This window comes from Diadema antillarum, unplaced genomic scaffold (genome assembly GCF_040938485.1).
Source record: "Diadema antillarum isolate AM-2024a unplaced genomic scaffold, OU_Dant_1.0 scf00000062, whole genome shotgun sequence".
Taxonomy (NCBI): domain Eukaryota; kingdom Metazoa; phylum Echinodermata; class Echinoidea; order Diadematoida; family Diadematidae; genus Diadema; species Diadema antillarum.
Genome location: NW_027270951.1, coordinates 221276 through 240708, shown reverse-complemented (window position 1 = coordinate 240708; position 19433 = coordinate 221276). Strand labels below are relative to the sequence as shown.

The following is a 19433-nucleotide window of genomic DNA, read 5'->3' as shown; positions in this document are numbered from 1 at the left end:
CCTACTCACCATCAGCGACAACCTCCATGGCTTCGGGTGGAGGGTTCTGGTCAACTGCGGGCGCTGTGCAGTCGTCCGACTCCTTCTTGCCCGCTTCATGCTTCAGGCTGCGGGCATGGACGTCAAAGCCGACGATGCGGAACTCCGTTCTACACAAGGAGGACAGGGGAAAAATGTAGAAAGTGACATCTAAAAGACAGGCCACACAGAGCTTTGTACAACCACAGAGTCTCTCTACTCAGCTTTGGTCTAAGAACTGGAAGTACAAGATGTTGGTAAACACACTCACTGGCTAGTAAACTTGTAGGTGGGATTCCCCTTCCTAGCAAATATTTCACTTTATCACCAGACTATTCTTACAACAGGATCTTTTGAAAGCAAGCTAAGCATACATTTGGCTAAAGAATATTCATGAAACTGTAAGAAAGGTTACTTGAATGACACAACATGCAGTCACACACATTTTCTGTGAACCTACAGTGTAGATGTTTCATGAAATTGCAAAAAACGAAATGGTTTCTCAAGCAAGAAAACTGCTTTTACTATTACTAAAGATGTTAAAATCACAAAAGATACATACATGTGTAAGTATTGCTCATTCAAAATCCTGGTGTTATATCAGCTATTAAAGCCTCACTTCGTGGTTTTTTTTGTGTGTATTTTTTTTTTTTTGCTTCATCAAGACCTAGACATGAGAATGATGCCTGAATGAAAACAATTACCATGTTTTAAATAAAAGATAACCTCACTTACTCAGTCAGTTGATGATATTTCATGTTGAGGTCTAGATGATTATGTACATAAATCTGCATAAAAAGAACAGGAAAAACAAAATCAAATTTTCTAACCTACAACACGAGCAATTTTGATATAACTTTCATTTCCTCATATATGGATTAGCAGTACACAGTAGTAGATGATACAATCTGTATTGATTGCAACCTATTATTTATTTTACAATGACCCCATTAATACACAGATTTGCAAAAAGGTAAATACCATCTCAATAAAGTGAAAATGCAGTGTCCCCCCCCAAAAAAAAAACCAACAAACAAACAAACAAACAAACAGAAAGACATTTCTTGTTACAACTAATCTGTATACATTTATATTTAACTAATTTTAACAAAAAAGCTCCCATAAAGACAAGTGAGAGAGAAAAAAGAATACAGCATATATCCTGTGACAGCTCATATATTTTTCTCCATGAGAGTAAGATTTTTGCTCTGCTATTCATATGAAATACAGCACTCTCTTACTGTATACGCTGTTATTTTCGCGTACATATATTTTCGCGAATAACGAGGTCATAGACAGCTTCGCGAGATGTTTTCGTGAATCGACGCTGACGCTTACGTTAGTGCTCTATCAACACAGCGCACATAGACATTTTTGCTTGTTGTTAAATTCGCGATCCAACTGTGATTCGCAAAATTTGCGAATATTAATCCCTCTTGGAAATAACAGCTTATACATAAAATAATACTGCTGTATTAAATTCTATATAATGTAAACTTTTTATCTAGGAAGAATCTCACTTTCAATCTGCCAAACTTAAGATTGATTCAGAGAAAGGAAGATATTACATGTAATGGTGACAGCAAATAATGAACAGAATTATGTATAGTGAAAAATAAGAAAACTGAGTTAAAAAAAAAACAGTTAATTTCACCAAATATCTTTTTTTTTCTTCACAAAAGCAAGGATGTTAAAGGATTCGTTTGACTTGCACTGACAGACCTTGCTGTTGGCCACAAAACCAAGTTTGTAGCCGTGGGCATACTGAAAGGTGCCATCATTCTCAATCTGGATCTTTGTTGCTGCTGGCAGATTGTCCGCAATCCTGCCATGAAGAAAGCAAAATGGAAAAGAAAGAATGTATTCACATCAATCATTCCTCTTCAAAGACAGAAATAAAAACAACAAAGAAAAAAATACACAGGAAAGTTTGCCTGGCCACCAAAGACCCCGTTTACAGTGCAGGGCTGGGCCGAGCCGCGGCCGAGCCCCGCAATTTTGTCCGTTTACACTGCCGGCCTCGGTCCCGCTTTTAATTCAAACCTTTCAATATTTTGTCGTAGTGGCGCTCTGCTTGTAAACAAACGCAATTTGGTATAGCCTGGTTTTCAGACCCTTTGCCAACTGGATTCCGTGCGGCAAAGGCCTTTGCCGAAGGAAGAATCCTTTGCAGGACAAAACCACCTTAAACTATACTAGTTTTCGACGTTGAGGGGGTTGATATCGTGAATAGCGAAATAGTATGGGCAGAGGGTCTGGAAGCCAGACTAAATTTGGCCGAGCATTTGGTCCAGTTTGCGTTTACACCAAGAAGAAGCCGGGCTTGGCCGTGGCCGAGACCACCTCCAGAGCGTGGCTAAATGCGTTTACACTGAAATGAAGGAGGGCTCGGCCGCGGCTCGGCCGCGGCCGAGCCTCGCACTGTAAACAGGGTCTATGAAACAGCAGCAGACGAGGATGGGACGACCCTGCCAGGAGTGACAACGGTACTGATGCACACTGGTACAGCATGTGGGAGTACAGTGTATGAAAGGTATACATACGTGTAATTGCATTGGACAACCAGTTGATAACCACGTGAAACAACTGTAGTGAAATTTCACGACAAGTTCAAGTTGTCTTAAATGAAGAGGAAAATGAAACAAATGGAATCAGAAGACATTTAGCTGCAGATTAAAGTTGAAATAACATTTAAAAAACATCATTTACTTTTATAGAATTTTTAAAATTTCATAGGGTTTCATGAAGCAGGAATGCTGGTCACAACTGACATGTATTGGAAACATTGTGTAGGATCAAGGCGACGATTTTACATCCTGCACAGAATGCTCCCAGACACTTGATTTTCTTTTGACGGACACAAAATTGAAGGGAAAGGATTGTATTCTTTGCAGAAATTGTGGTGCAGTACTTTACAATTCATTGTATTAAACATGGCAAATAGTGACTTTTGAGGAGGAGGAGAATACAGTAATTTGTTCAATCTGTTTTGTTTGATTTCTACAAAACTTTGTGAAGTTCTGTTTTGCTAAACTTTTCAATATGCCAATAGAATTCCCCTTTAATTGGTGTGTTGTACCATGACATGTACATGTTAGACTACAGTACATGTACAGAGGATTTTTTAAAAATAGCACAAAGTAAAAAGTACTTTCTTGTGCTCATCAGCAAAAGGTAGACCGCAAATGCACTGATTTTTATAGCTGTCACAACGGTTATCTAATACTAATGACTACTTCCACCCTCCACTGGTAAAAGGAAACACCTGACTTTAGCACTTGTTGGTTGTGACACCTCCTGTACCAGTCATGCCACGTACACTACAATTTGTACAGTGTATTTTTGAATACAAGTACCACATATGTACAAGGTTGTATGTGGCCTGAACCCAAGTTTCATGACTTTGACACTTTTAATAGCAAAGGTTAAAAAAAAGAAAAAAGAAAGAAAGACAAAGCAGGATGAAAGATGAACATGCACAAAGTCACAACTCCCATGGCACATACAATGTACATTTTTGTAAAATGCACAACTACACTACACATCCATTTGTACTACTATATGAGTACTAATCAAAGATATACATTTACAAACAAGAGAGACAAGACAGGTATACACATACAATGCAGAAACATGTATACACAACCATCAATTTGTAAGTCTTTCAAGACCTCCTGCATGACTCAATGACATGGACATAATCTTCAACCATTTTCAATAGATCACAGGCCTCAGAAACTCATACTCTCATTGACCAATATCTCCACTGATGCTTTCTTTGTCTTCTCTTCTTTCATGGGTGCACTTTGAAATGATATCAAAACTTGGTCCTTGACCTAAAGCTTCTATGAATTGTGCAATTAAACCCACAAATGTAATTGACCTGGAAAAGACCCACAGAACTACTCAGTATCTGTGTGTCAGTAATCCCTATACCCCCTGGAACGACCAATACCCAAATCCCAGTGTTCTGTCATGCCGAGCTGACTGACAATCATACAAATTTCGTGCAAGCACAAACAAATTGCATTGTGTCGCACCAATGGCTAAAACACGCTTTAATACAAATAAAGAAAACAAATTCTTCTCAGGTAATTATTTATTGCCCTTGCATTCAAGCAACCTATCTGTACATATACTCACAAGTGTACATTGTAGTCTTCTTTGATCCTCTGAACCAGTGTGTGGGCTTCTTTCTTGTTCAGCTCGACCTCACACAACACTTTGCAACTGTGCTGCACCTTCATTTGTACCTGTATAATAGCAAGGTGTGATAACCAGGATGAGAATACAAGGACAGAAGTAGAGGAAAGAACATGGTAGTATTTGACAGTGTAAATGCATTAAAACCATGTAACATGCATCCCTGCACTTTGCATCTATAGTGGTATACCCGTTGAAGACGGGTGCCGAGTGTACTTGGGCAGGTGTCATGGGAAATGCAAATAGCAAAATTAGCCCGTCCTCAACGGGTTAGAAGCTAGAGTACAGAATGTCACTGTAGCATTCACCATGTGTACAATGAAAATCCCAGAGGCTTGACCCACATACATTGTAACTGCTCATCTGTCAATCCAGGGAGGTACAATGTACATGTATTTTGTCTCGCCTCCCTGGTCAATGCAATTGAGTACAGCAATGTCATACATAGTCCCATTACACAATTGTATGTGATATACTGTAAATTTGTATCTGAAGTGAGGTGATACAGCAAGGATTTATAGGAGATTACTAGTATATGATCCCCAGACTGTTCTTTGACAGCCAAGTTCAGGGACACTTGGCACTGATCAGTGAGGAGGCACACCGGGTGGATGCCAAGATTGGGAAATTTATTTAAAGGGTGTGTACAGTTCTGGTCGAGGTGAGGATTTAGCTTTTAACATTTTGCGAGATATTCAGAAACCACTCTATGAGATGTCAAGGAGCATGCAATTCTAAGGGGTATCAAAAGTTTATTTGATGAAAATCGGTTTTGAAATGGCTGAGATATCCAAAAACAAGGTGAAACAAAGAGATCCTAATAAAAGGCGTGGCCTGTTGCCTTTTATTATTATCACTTTTTTCGATATCTCAGCCATTTGAAAACCAATTTTCATCAAATAAACGTTGAATCCTTCTTAAAATTACATGCTCTTTCATATTTCATATGAGGTTTCTCATTATCTCACTTAAGAATGTTCAAAACATGAATCCCCATCCCAACCAGTACTGTACAGTCCCTTTAAAGCTCTGTGAGAAACTACACACGAATAGCGTGTTTGCTTATTGAATATGAATGTCACATTGGTGGGATTCACACGTAGGCGTATTATCAAGATACAAATCTCAAGATTTGCATCGCAATCATACCTCAAGATTTGTATCGCAATTGAAATCTCACGATCTATGCCCATGCGGACCCAAAAAAAGAAAAACTAAAATGTAGCTGATTATCCCGATCAGTATCATGATGCAGATACAAAGAAATCTTGCTTCTGAAATATTGGGATAATTTGCTCCACGGTGACCATGTAAATGCTGGAGCAAATAATCTCAAGATTTCACATCCCATCATTTCAAGCATACAGCAACGTGCACACCACACCCCTGTGACATGCATATATGCAAGAACAAAAAAGGCAAAGAGAAGCACACACAGTGAAGGATATTGTGGGCGCCAGTTTGGCAGATTTCATGCCCGTCAAGATTCCTTGGCAAATTATCATGATCAGCAATTAGTGCAATATTTCTGTTCATGGATGCGCACACTAGCAAAAATCTTGAGATCTGAATTGCAATTGATACACGTATCCTGCTATTTTTGTCTGTGTCAATACGTGCAAAAAATCTTGAGCTACGTTGTATGGATTGTGATTGTTATCCCGCTGTTGTGAATGCAGCTATTGATAACGACAGCCTCCCACCTCCCAAAACAAAGAACTGTTCTACAATTGTATACTTTGTACATTTGTAGCGCATCATGGTACTCAACATCAAAGCAACTGCACTTCACAAATCAAAATGCATTGAGGAGCTCTAAATACAGGGGGAATAACACTCGTTTACATGTACAACAACCTTGTGTTACAGTACATCTGTACATGTACATTTGTATGCATGTGTGGAATGTGAATAGTTTAATGTGTAAAAAACTCTTGCCCTACAACTGTACTGCACTCATCATTCCATGAGTATACTAACAGGACATTGTGAGTATGAAATCAAGTGGATGCAACACTTCAGCACTCCACTATAGTACAGTGTACATATGCGACAGAAATTATCATGTCCTGAAATATTGATGAGATTCATCCAATCCAATACACTTTCAATGCCACGAGTCAACTCCTGCCATAACTGTTGCGCTTTCTGATTTCATCAAATTGCCTTCCAATTAATTTGCGCATTCATCTGAAAATGATGGTTCAGTAGCCATCACACTCCAACATACATTGTAATACAAGTACTTAGCAGCAGAAACAATTGTACATTGTACAGTGTATCTTGTACATGCACATACAATACATTGTACATTTGCAAATTCATCAAATAGTTCAAGCAGGGCCCCCAAATTTCAAAAAAGGGCAAATTTGGTGGCCCACCTTGGGCCACCAAAATTGTTTGAATATAAGTATGTCAAGGTATGTAACTTTTTGGGCCGGAAATTAGCAGTTAAATTTGTTTAAAGGATGGATGAAAAGGACTGAATGAGTGCCTGAGAGTGAGTGTTGCGAGTTTGTTGAGGTACATGTGACCCGCTACAACAAAAGGATCCGAAAGTCGCGGGAGGTCAATTTTCTGAAAATGGCATGACATTATTCCCTTAATCTTCTACTTTAATTTCATATATAGCACAACTAATAACAATACTCGGTTGCGGGGATATCGATGATTTTACGATTAGCGCATGTCAAGTGGTTGAGGCAATCAGAGTTTCCAGAAAAACGCCTTCAAAGTTTTCCTTCCGACGCTATCAGTTTTCACTGCTTGACTATAGAAGGCATGTTCCTAGTGTCCTCCACGATGTTCATTCAAGCTTAGCGCCGGCGGTCTACGCACGACCAATCAGTAATCAGGATGCCACGCACTGACCAATAAGATCACTCCCTCGTTGCTAGGGGCGGAGTTTAGCTGCGGTGCTAAATCCAAATCTTGGACACGTTTCTCTCACGTTGAAAGTCGGAAAATCATGGCCCAGAAAAGCTCTGAGTTTTTGCCTTTCCTTTGATCATTTAGCTTCGAAATTTTGGCAGATGATAGACAAAACATTAGACTACAAAATCATGCCAAAAACAGAAATTTGGTTGTTTTGACCAATTTTGATGATGCGACTTCAAACTCGATTTTCTCGGCTCCGCCGTCAGCGACTTTAGGATCCTTTTGTTGAAGCGGGTCACATATTTTTGAGTAGACACTGTAAAACGAGGAATGTTCGCGTGCGTTCTAATTTTGCGAATTTCGCGAGCGCCAAGATTCGCGAAATTAAAATGCAAGCAAAATTTCTAATCTACACTATATGCATTGAACGCAAGTGGTGATTTGCGAAAAATTTTTGCCACGAAAAAGGCAGTCGGCTCCAATTCGCGAAAATTTCGTGCCGCAAATATACACTTTGTATCATGTTTTACAGTATGTTCAACTTCCAATTCTTACTACAGGTGTATGATAAAACTTAGATATTTGACTCATTAAAAAAAAACAGGACTTTTATCTAATTTTTTTCTCGGGCCACTAAAAAATTTGAAATTGAGGATTTTGGTGGCCCCATCGGGCCACCAAACAAAAACGTTAGTGTGGAGCCCTGGTTAAAGGGTGTGTACAATTCTACTTGAGGTGAGGATTTAGCTTTTAACGTTTTGCACGATATTCAGAAACCACTCTATGAGATGTCAACGAGCATACAATTCAAGGGGTATCAAAATCGGTTTTGAAATGGCTGAGATATAAAGAAACAAGGTGAAACAAAGAGATCCTAATAACAGGCGTGGCCTGTCGCCTTTAATTATTATCACTTTTTGGGATATCTCCGCCATCTGAAAACCAATTTTCATCAAATCAGCTTTGAATCCTTCTTAAAATTAAATGCTTTTTCATATTACATACAATGTTTCTCATTATATATCTTAGGAATGTTCAAAACATGAATCCCCACCTCAACCAGTACTGGACAGTCCCTTTAACCCCTGCCCCTAATGCTGCGCATTTTGATTTTGTCAATGAGCCTTCCAATTTCATTGCACATTTATCTGAAAATGACAGTTCAGTTCTAATAGGGGTATCTCACTGGGCTTGAAACTAGTTTTGCAACTACATTGTAGTTCGCGACTCCAGATTTTGCTAGTTGCAGAGACATCGTGCACGTCTCCTGAAAATTACAAAGTATCCGAGGAGTCGCAAGAAATTTAAACATTTTTTTTTGCGAAGTCTCCGCGACGTCTCCGAGACGTCTCCATCAGTTGCGGAGATGTTGCGGAGACTAATTATATCCGGGACTGCTAAAACGTCTCAGTGATGTCTCCGAGACGTCTCAGAGACATCGTCGAGACCTGCTGGAGACCAGAAAAACTGGTGAGAGGTCGCGGAGACGTCTCTGCGACTCTATTTGACGTTGTTTGACCTACTTTAGAAACCCCGTGACCCATCTGCGTGCTGACATCCTGCCTAGATCAAGCCAGGTGATCCTGCAACGGCTCCTATCATATTAAAAAATTTTTGACACCTGCCATAACTCGTCTCAGAGACGTCTCCTTTTTTTTATGTTGGAGACGTCTCCGCGATTGATGCGACTGATAAGTTGGAGACGTCGCAGAGACGTCTCCGTTGGTGAGATCTATACAGCCTTTAGCAATCATATCCTGACCCTATAGCAGTAGAAACCTGAAGTGCCAAATCATATCAGTGAATGGCATATTGCATTTGTCTTTTGCAAACCTGAGACAAATCATAAACACAGGCAGATGAACAATGCAGCACAGTTTGGGTACCAAAAATAACAATGTATGAACTACATGTACAATCTGTACAAGCTTTGTAAGGAGGTGTGTAGTACAAATGTATGTACAAGTGTATTATTCCATGTCTTCACCACATCAAAGAACAATCAGCACTGAGGTGGTACACTTAAAATGTGTCTACACATTCCTTGCCCAATGCTGTGTGCAGAAATAATAATAATCCATATGATGGCAGCATGTATAATGTATACATTGTACATTTGTACATTGTGTGGCTGAATGAAAGTCTTGGGTTACACTTTAATACATTGTTTCAGAAAATCTCAATACATAGACCTTATTCCTATACTGCAAATAATGATATGTAACAGAAATCAAGTAAAAAAGTACACAGACTTAAAAAACAAAGACAAACACATAACAAATTTAAACATACAATGTAATTATCTGAAGCCTCCCCATAACAAAATTCATATTTGATCCTGAAATTAACAAGATATTTTGGTATGATAGGACATGCTTCTGTCAAAAATTGGCAGCTCTTTGTACCCTGTTTTTTTCCTCCTAGTAAATGTGCAGATCTAATGAATCTAAAACTTTCCATGTATTTTTTTTTTCCAAAATACAGAATATGCAGTACTAAACTTGAATGAAATTTGCCAATTCGTGAAGACAAGATGATAAATTCCACAGCAAAATTATTTTTCTTATCATTGCCAGACAATATAAAATTACCATGTACAAAGTAAAATTGTATTATCATAACTTCATCACTGTTTTATACCAACTTTACTTTACTCTTACAAGGTCTTTTCTAGAATACTGCCCTTTCAACTAAAAATTTCATTCATTCTGGATAGATGGGACATATGGATGATGACATATACTGTGTGTACATTGTACACATAATCAATTGTTCAGCCATTGAAGCCCAGCTGTTGAACTGAGTTTAAAACATTCCTGATTTATGGACCACAGACTCTGAATTGGAATTGGCAAAGAAGATCAATACAACATGTTTGCTCTGCAAATACATATTTAATGTCAAAGGTATGGGTACCGGTAATTGGACTTTCCTGAAATGTGCACACTTGCACAGTTACAGATCAATTGATGCTGCTATCCTGTTGCATGTCAGGAGTACAATGTATGATGCATTTATTGGATAAGCCAGGATCATCAACAGGGAGAGTGATTTACTGTATACGCTATAATTTTCGCGTACATAAATTTTCGCGAATTGCCGATGTCACACATTTTCGCGAGTGGTTAAATTCGCGATTGGGGGACCAGAGAAAATATGAAGTGGCAAAGAAAGTGTGAATTTTCAACTTATTAGCATATAAGAATGATACTAGTTATACACTGCATGAAAAAAACTTGCCAAACTCTGCGAACTAGTAAGTTAGAATTCAACATTTTTGAAGTGGTTAAGTCCATCGTGCTAGATTTGTGACGAGTGGTCCCCTTGCGATAATGGATTGGCTCTCAGTATCCGTACGTAGACGTGGACGTGCGTAAACAAGCTTAGCCAGTATTGTCTGTTCTGTAAGCCGTGACATGGTATTCTAGTACTGAAATGTTCGTATCATCAAGGCAAGGGATTCATTTTGGAAGGTAATATTTTCGCGTGTTGTTAATTTCGCGAATAGCTCCCGACTCGCGAAATTCGCGAAAATAAAACCCCCGCGAAATATATAGCGTATACAGTATTATGGGAATTTAAACCACCACCCCCCCCCCCCCCATCCAAGAAAAGGCCTTGTCAGACTTGATACAGTGCTGCATACTGTAAATTGGCTTTTTAAAAAAAAAAGTAAAGTCTGCTTTACCACATACACAGTGTATGCAGCACATTCAAAACCTCTCCATCTTTGTGAATACTGTTTGTTTCCCATGAGTATGAAAAGCCGAATCAAGCCAACATTATTTGTAACTACTTAATACGCCATATATTCAGCGAGTCTAAATTTTTGTGAATCAGGACTTCCAGACGATTTCACGAGTAGTTAAATTCGCAATCGTTGAGTACTGTACTGAATGGAAAAATGTAATACGTGTGCATCACATTCATATCGGAATAAGTCACTATTTTATCGCGTCTTTAATTTTGCAAGTAGCAGAGGCTGACTCATGAAATTCACGAAAATAAAAACCTCACAAATATTCGGTGTATGCAGTACGCAGTGGTAATAATGTTAATCTACATATTATGTACACTCCACAAAAATCATGTTCACTGCATTAATCTGGTGATATTTGGATGCAGAAACAGATGTTACGATGAACAGTATAATTCACCAGACATAATGTACAGTACTGTATGTGTGCATTTAAACTGACAGACACTGTTGTACGTGTGTTCATCTTTTCCACATAAAGTACAGCTATTTGTACAATAGCACTACACTTTTGTTTCATGTTTTTAAGAACAAAATTAGCATTGACATCAAACTATAGCCACAATGACTACAGTGACATTTTCAGGCACAGTCTTCACATTACGGGCAATTTGGAGAAAGCACTACACGCATGCATGAAGAGCTGAGATTGGCTGTTTCAACAAAAAAGTGCACACACCAAAACGGGAGGAGGCTGTTCTGAATAGAAAGAACAAACAACTGCCCAAATCCAAAGGAAAACCACTCAACCAAACACTGCATAAGAACTAACTCTTTCTCTTCCCTCAGAAGTTTACCGAAGGAAAATATGCCACGTGTGAGTCTTCTACTATTATTCACAAAGGCAATTTAGAGCTGCCTGTCAGAGATCTCTTGGTATTCCATCACAGAATGAGTAAATATCAGGTGTTGTTTAGGTGCTGCACAGTGTACAAAACAGGTTTTTGCACTCTAGAATGCAGATTGTGCATGAGACTTTCAGATTTTGGAATAACCATGTTGTGAGCATAATTTGTTTTTTCTCTTTACATGATGATAGCTTGATACAAGATTTCAAAGGGCTCAAGGAAATGCAAGACAGAAGTTACAGTACAGATGTATTGATCTTACAATTTACTACGTTACATGATGAAAACTTGGATTGTCAAATTGGCGAATGAGTTTAAAGTTTATGCATCAAAGAAGACGAACATTTTTCATTCATTTTCTTCTCTTTTCTTTTGATTCTGGAAAAGATCATGAATTTATAAAATTCATAAGGACAAGGTCTACAAGTACACGTATAAAGTCAAAACCATTATTTTGCTAACTCAGGGACTAATGCTCCTCATAGCAAAGATTTCATAGAATTCATACCACAGCTCGGTTACTGTATTGCAGTTATCAAACTGCTTTTGGCCAGTTGTGTCAAAGGTTTATTGGTCAAAGGTCATGGTCCAATTCCAAATCAGATTTCAAAAGAGACAATGAAATACATTATGAGGTCATCTACACTTGTATTCTCAGTGTAAGTCTTCCCTGTGACAGGTGTATACATTTATACTGTATAATAATATTGGAAGGGACTGGAATCAGGGATTGCCGTTTGCACAAAGTCTGAGGCCACACACACAAAGGGGTCAAAGTCAAAGGCGTGAGACAAGACAGCACCATGTCATCATGCACCCATCGGCTGAATGGACTAGATCATGCATGGTTCAAGGTGGATTAGACCTCTAGATAGAATTCAGAGTACGGCCAGAACTGCATATACAATGTAGGACCCGCCACAACAAAAGGATAAGAAAGTCACTGACGACTGAGCCAAGAAAAATCGATTTTGAAGTTAGATCATCAAAATCGGTCAAAACCATCCAATTTCTGTTTTCGACACAATTTTGCAGTCTAATGTTTTGTCTATCATCTGCCGAAATTTTGAAGCTAACTGAACAGAGGGAAGGCAAGAAATTAGCATTTTTCTGGGCATGATTTTCTGACTCTCAACGGAACAGAAACATGTCCGCAGATGTGGATTTAGCGCCGCAGATAGACTCCGCCCCTAACAACGAGGGAGTGATCTTACTGGACAGAGTGTGGCATCCTGGCTACTGATTGGTTGTGCATGGATCGCTGGCGCTAAGCGTGAATGAACATAGTGGAAGTTGCTAGGAGTATTCCTTCTATTGCCAATAGGTGAAAACTGCCTTACCTCCGTGATCACGACTGTGTCAGAAGGAAAACTTTGAAGGCAGCTTTCTCAAAACGCTGAATTCTAAAGACCACTCGACATACTCTCATAAAATCATCGATATCTCTGCAGCAGACAACTTTTATGAGTCGTGTTTGATACTAATAAAATTAAAGCTGAAGAGTAAAGAAATAATGTCATGTCACCTTCAGAAAAAAATCGACCTCCCCCAAGTCCCCCGACTTTCGGATACTTTTGTTGTAGCCGGTCACATATAATCCAGACTTGAATGGGTACATTTGTACATGGGAATACTGCTCGAATGGGACAATGTCAAAGTCCAGTTCTTTAGTCATGCTGATTACTATTAAAAGTGGTAACAACTGGACACTTTGGTCAGTATTCAAACAACAAAGTTATACAGCCCTAGAGTCTCTCTCTCACCGCATATTTGGTGTTGACAATCCTGTCCCCTCGCAGGACTTCTCCAAGGTTCTCGGACTCGTGGTGGATGTTTCCAGCCGATGGTGGGCAGAGCTTGACTGCATAGTATTCATAGGGGAGCTGCGTCTTTGTGCTGGTGAGCTTCACCCCCTGATGTGAGTAGAACATACAAACGGAGAAATAGGAGATTCACTCGTCAAACGCATTTCAGAAAATCTAAACTAATCTTCATATACACATTTGAAATGTCAATATTTGCAAAACAATGTTTTCACAATAAATGTGTTTGATTTGCAAAACAATGTTTTCACAATAAATGTGTTTGCATTTACAATTATATAAACAATATGGGTTTTTCCTTGACACAAGACCTGACCCCACCCCATCCCCCTAAAAAAAATCTTTTCCATGACACAAGTTCACTCATATACAGAATTAGTTTGTAATTTGCTTCAAAATCCATACTAATATATACTTGACATAAATTGCACTGTTTGCACAACACCTGTAGATACAAACTTGTGCCCTTCTTGTTTTTGTGGCCCTGTACTGGTAATGTCCTGCAATACTTTATACATCAGACATACAGGTTTTGTACCTGAATGATAGTTGTACCTGATACTTGCATGGTATACACACAATCATTTTTTTTCCAGGTTATTAAAGGAAGCAGTTTATTGCAATATTACTATTAAAACCTTTGGTCATTCTAAACTACACCTTCTGTGGAAACTTGTTATTTTTTTTTTTCTTTTCTTTTTTGGTGGACTGACAGAAGTATTAGAAAAATCCTTTGTGCATACATTGTACATCCAACAGTCATAAGTGTTATTGATATGGGTGGTGAGGACCTACAGGTTTCAGCATTCACACACGTGACTTTTACTAGAACTTGAATACTCAATCATTTTAGAACAAACTCGAGCTACAATGTATCCAAGTTTGAAGAACATTCTGCTGTACAAAATACACTTGAACATTGATACTCTTGGAAAAACCATGCAAAACTTTGTGATTTACACTGTATAATCAAAAAGTGGCTGTATTCTTGGTCTATATGATGTATTTTGACAGAGATACTTAGGATTTAAATACAAACCTTTATCTCTACTGATTGTCCAGTGGCAAAATCCACAGGAGCTACTCCTGGTACATAGAAGGCATCTGTGATGCTAACTGCAGCAAAGATCATGAATATGTAGGAAATCATCTGGAGAAATGAAGAGAAAACAGAGTGACAGCAAAGTTACAAGGATCAATGAAGAAGATACAAATACAACAGAAAGTATTCTTGATGTTTCAAAATGGGAAGTGAGAAACACAAATCTGCTCATGTGTAACACAAAACACAAATCTGCTTTTGTGTAACAGATATCTCCTCATCAAACAAATATTCAAAGATATCATGTACATTATGACAAGAGCCTGGATAACTGTTTCTCCTTAAATGTACAGATCATCCAGCCCAGATGCTACTGTTTCATTGTCATTGTAACTGGGGTTATTTGACCCAGTAGTTTGAAGAGGCTGTCTAACTGGTTTGATGAAGGGTTGACCCAATTGAACCCATTCGTTTGCTGCCCACTGATGCACACTGTACAATACATACACTTGTACATGTATTGTATACATTTGAAAATCACGACTAGCAGAGGCGATAGTTCTACATTGTACATACAGTATAATATCAGCAGGCCTGAGATAGTTACAGTGTATCTGTCAGCGAATACCTGTACACGCTCTCCGGTCAACACTCTTCAGCTGCGTGTGTGCTGTGTAAAAGCACACAGTTGATTGCAAGTTCCTAAATATCGGGTTGGGCCAGCCTTCCCATACATGTAGGTCTACACTTTACGACAATTTGATGGTCTCTCCATGCTACTGGGTTGTTAAAGGTGCATAGTCCCGGTAGTGTAGAGGGCGCTGTTGATGATACTGCCGATCACCATTAGCATTGATACGAAGATTACCAAAGTGGAGCTGCCATCAAGAGTAAAGTGTGTAGGTGTTGCTACATACGTAAGTAACGTTGCCTTCGTTGTCTTCTCTGCGCATCGTGCAGTCTGTAGTAATGCCAGGGTACGTGCATTATGTGCTTGTTATTATGACATCACAAAAGAAGTTTGCTAAAGCTGTCATCCCCCTCAGCCGAATCATGAGCCGAACTGTGATCCGACCACTGACTACAGTGAATCGGACTTCTTCGGACTCGGGGAAGTGGGCCACAGCGTAAGCGCTAAAGAAGAATTAATAGCGTAGGTCTCTAGATAGGAAACTTGCGCTGTGCGCCCGCGTACACATTTGACTAAAACACCGCGACCATGCACATTTAAAACAGGAAAATCGCTGTGCCAGGGCAATATTGCAGCAAACACTTCACAAAATACACATTTTTCTGACCATCCAACATCATGAGATGTTTATGTACAAACGTACAGTGTACAAGTGTACATCATAGCAAAATACATTAAAATTTGCATTACTTGTGGATTAAAAAACATGGTCAACAAATAAAAACAGAGCTGGCATGAAATTCATCTCACTGAATGAAAAACTTTGATCGATGTGCCACAATATCGTCAGCTCACTCATTTGAACTCCAGTAGTCAAATTAACTGTTTGGGAACTGCTTTGCAAAAATTAGGATTAGATCTACAAATTCTATACATTTTTGTACAAAACAAACAAAATTGCAACCTGACAAGGAGGGAACTGGGCAATTGTGCACTTTACGGCCCTATACATGTATTACCTGTGCGAGATTACCCTAATCGAGCAGTGTGTGCGAATTCGAGTACCCATCCGGCACCATGGGTTCGACAGCATGTCTTCCAGTACTGTACTGTGTGCATGTGTGTGAGATTTTGCGTTGGGATGCAGTGTGTGTCAACGTGTGTGTGTGTAATGAAAGCACTTACAGTACCAATAATCCATATGCCATATGGTTGCTTTAACGCCCTTCCCTCGGTGCGGCGCGGCAGGATCGAGCGTGAGCAGAGACAAACAGGGTGCTGTGCATACTACAGTGTAGTTGGCACACAACGGAATGGCGAAATTATTCTGTGAAATAATCATTAAACCCCCCCCCCCCCCAACTTATCCTGATTTGGCAGTCTGTTTAATACTGTTAGTGTTTATATCATCTACACAGTTACCGTTTTACTACTTAGCCCAGCCAGACGCCGTGCGAAGTGCCAAGCATGCACTCGTGTACAGCGACAGGACTGTGTAAAGCTATCGATTTACGGGCAGCCAATACATGGACACACACTCAAGCCTCGCCCGCGTGGTCAGTTTGCGCGATTTGTGATGGGGTCGGATCGGGATGGATGAAGGAGGCATAAAAATATTCCCGTAACTGTTGTGGCGAGCTAGGAATAACTTAGGATGTTCAAAACTGGAATCTAAATATTATTTGTAGACTACTGTACTGCCAACTTTCTCACACTTTGCGGCATGATCAAGGCAACTTTCTGTGAGTGTGAGGCAGCATTTGTATAATTGTAAATGTAAAGCTCGATCAACCTGCAGTAGAGAACAAAGGCACGCGATATCGCGATCGCACAGTGTTCGATATTGTGTCAGCTCCGCAGAAACGCTGTGAGGTGGGCTTTTACGAGTAATACTCAGTTACCGTTTTACTACTTAGCCCAGCCAGACACCGTGCGAAGTGCCAAGCATGCACTCGTGTACAGCGACAGGACTGTGTAAAGCTATCGATTTACGGGCAGCCAATACATGGACACACACTCAAGCCTCGCCCGCGTGGTCAGTTTGCGCGATTTGTGATGGGGTCGGATCGGGATGGATGAAGGAGGCATAAAAATATTCCCGTAACTGTTGTGGCGAGCTAGGAATAACTTAGGATGTTCAAAACTGGAATCTAAATATTATTTGTAGACTACTGTACTGCCAACTTTCTCACACTTTGCGGCATGATCAAGGCAACTTTCTGTGAGTGTGAGGCAGCATTTGTATAATTGTAAATGTAAAGCTCGATAAACCTGCAGTAGAGAACAAAGGCACGCGATATCGCGATCGCACAGTGTTCGATATTGTGTCAGCTCCGCAGAAACGCTGTGAGGTGGGCTTTTACGAGTAATACTAGAACCCCTAGTGACCTTATCAGTCACCACCTTGTCAAACGGCGTTCCATATAGCAAGAGAAGCTCGTCAGCTGCTCAGTGCATGGTGGTTCATGGGATATCACCTTGGCGTACGGAAAATGAGGTACCGATATTTACCATAGCAGGGCCATAAAGTGCACAATTGCCGGGAACTGCTGCATTTGATTCAGACTTCAGGAGCATTAGAAGCCATCATAGGGCCTTTTTTGGTTACTGTTACATTCAATAAAACATTAAAAGTGTTGGCTAGACCCTAACCCCAGGGCGCTCCTTCACACAATTATTTCGTGTTCGGGCTGGTCGCAGTTCAGTTCGGGAAACCCACTCACAAGGGGGGCCCCTCCTTATAAGTAACCCGTCCCCCTTAATATAAGTAATCCCGTCCCCCTTATAAGTAACCCCCGGGGCACCCCTTATAAGGAATCTCCACGTACGGACACTCAGTCGCCACGTCTGCACTCAAGCATTGCCGCGCCGCCGCGCCTGGCGACACTCACGCCAGTAATCGCTCGCATTTCAGCATTCGCATGGGTCGTTTGACATCGCATTTAAATCCATGATTTTAGATATGATGCCTCAAACCGATTTTGCTCAAATTTCGTGAATAACTAGGAAACTTGTGAAACTTTATGGACATAATCAAGCGAATTGCCGCAGTCCTTTCATTTTCGCGTTGCATTGCAAAAAAGCGTGGAGACTCCTTATAAGGGGTGCCCCGGGGGTTACTTATAAGGGGGACGGGATTACTTATAAGGGGGACGGGTTACTTATAAGGAGGGGCCCCCCTTGTGAGTGGGTTTCCCGAACTGAGTTAGCTAGACACTAGATTCTACATCATAAATTTCAGCTGAAACATGACATGCACATGTCATGACCAGCTGATGACATGCATCAAGTCTAACTCAAATAAACAACTGTTAAATATGGAATATAACGGTTAAGGTTATTTAGACCTCACTCAGCTCAGTTTTTCTTTTTTTTTTTTTTTCATAGAAGCAAGAGCCAACACTAACGGCAACGTCAACGACAACGTTAGGGGCAGAAATAGAAAACTGACAACCGCGACATGATGAGACACTTCTTAAAGACCCTATTTTTCTGTACCTAGATCAAACAAACTTTACTAAAATTATTTTAAGAGCCATGCACGTCAAAATGTGTTGATTTTCCGCTCCACATGAACACCTCATTCTCAATCATTGTCATTGATCATACGAGAAACACATGATGAAATGTTTACAGAGAAGAGCAATTTGCAAGCAACTTTACCTTGCATAAGAATATTCTGGACGTGTGACTGGGAATTAAACGACGTTTTACCGTTAGACTTGGGTTTTCTCCGTTCCCTGCAGCAGTGCTGTACGACTAACGTTAGACTTCTCCTGATCCTGCTGGTTTGGGCCCACACTGTGTCCGTGCATCCTATGCGTTTTGCATGCTAGGCGTTGAATGGTACAGTGTACATGGTGGTAGCGCATGATGCACGTACAGTGTGTAGCGCCCAGGGAAAAGCCGCTTTGACGCGACCGAGTCGACGTGGAACCATCGGGGATATGAGGTTAACGCGCAAAATGCGACCTCAAACTACTCGGCCCATTGATGGCGGAAGGAGATTGACAAAAGGTGCCGGTGAAGAATGTAGCCTATCCACTTTGTCATGTTTCTTTTGTATACCAATACATGTATCTTTAATGTTTTCTCAGAAACTATAACTAATTTTCTTCTTCAGTATTATGATATAATGAAATTATACCGGCTTAGGAGTAATAATGTCGGTCAGTCCTGACAAAATTCGCTGATATTTCTTCAAACGTTAGAGTGTATAGATTAGGAATCGATC

The 19433-nt window shown here is 40.0% G+C and overlaps 1 protein-coding gene across 1 annotated transcript in view; it reads right to left on the bottom strand.

Annotated features, from left to right (window-relative positions):
* The window catches only part of LOC139716182 (transmembrane 9 superfamily member 4-like), a 29959-nt gene extending 10981 nt beyond the window's left edge, over positions 1-18978 (bottom strand). The window contains exons 1-7 of the mRNA XM_071627743.1: positions 18863-18978; positions 14566-14676; positions 13467-13616; positions 4162-4271; positions 1741-1843; positions 754-806; positions 10-149 (exon numbers count right to left, since the gene is read on the bottom strand). Of these exons, the coding sequence (XP_071483844.1) occupies positions 10-149; positions 754-806; positions 1741-1843; positions 4162-4271; positions 13467-13616; positions 14566-14676 (667 nt within the window). The 5' untranslated portion in view covers positions 18863-18978. The remainder of the gene's footprint in view (positions 1-9; positions 150-753; positions 807-1740; positions 1844-4161; positions 4272-13466; positions 13617-14565; positions 14677-18862) is intronic.
* Positions 18979-19433: the final 455 nt, after the last annotated feature.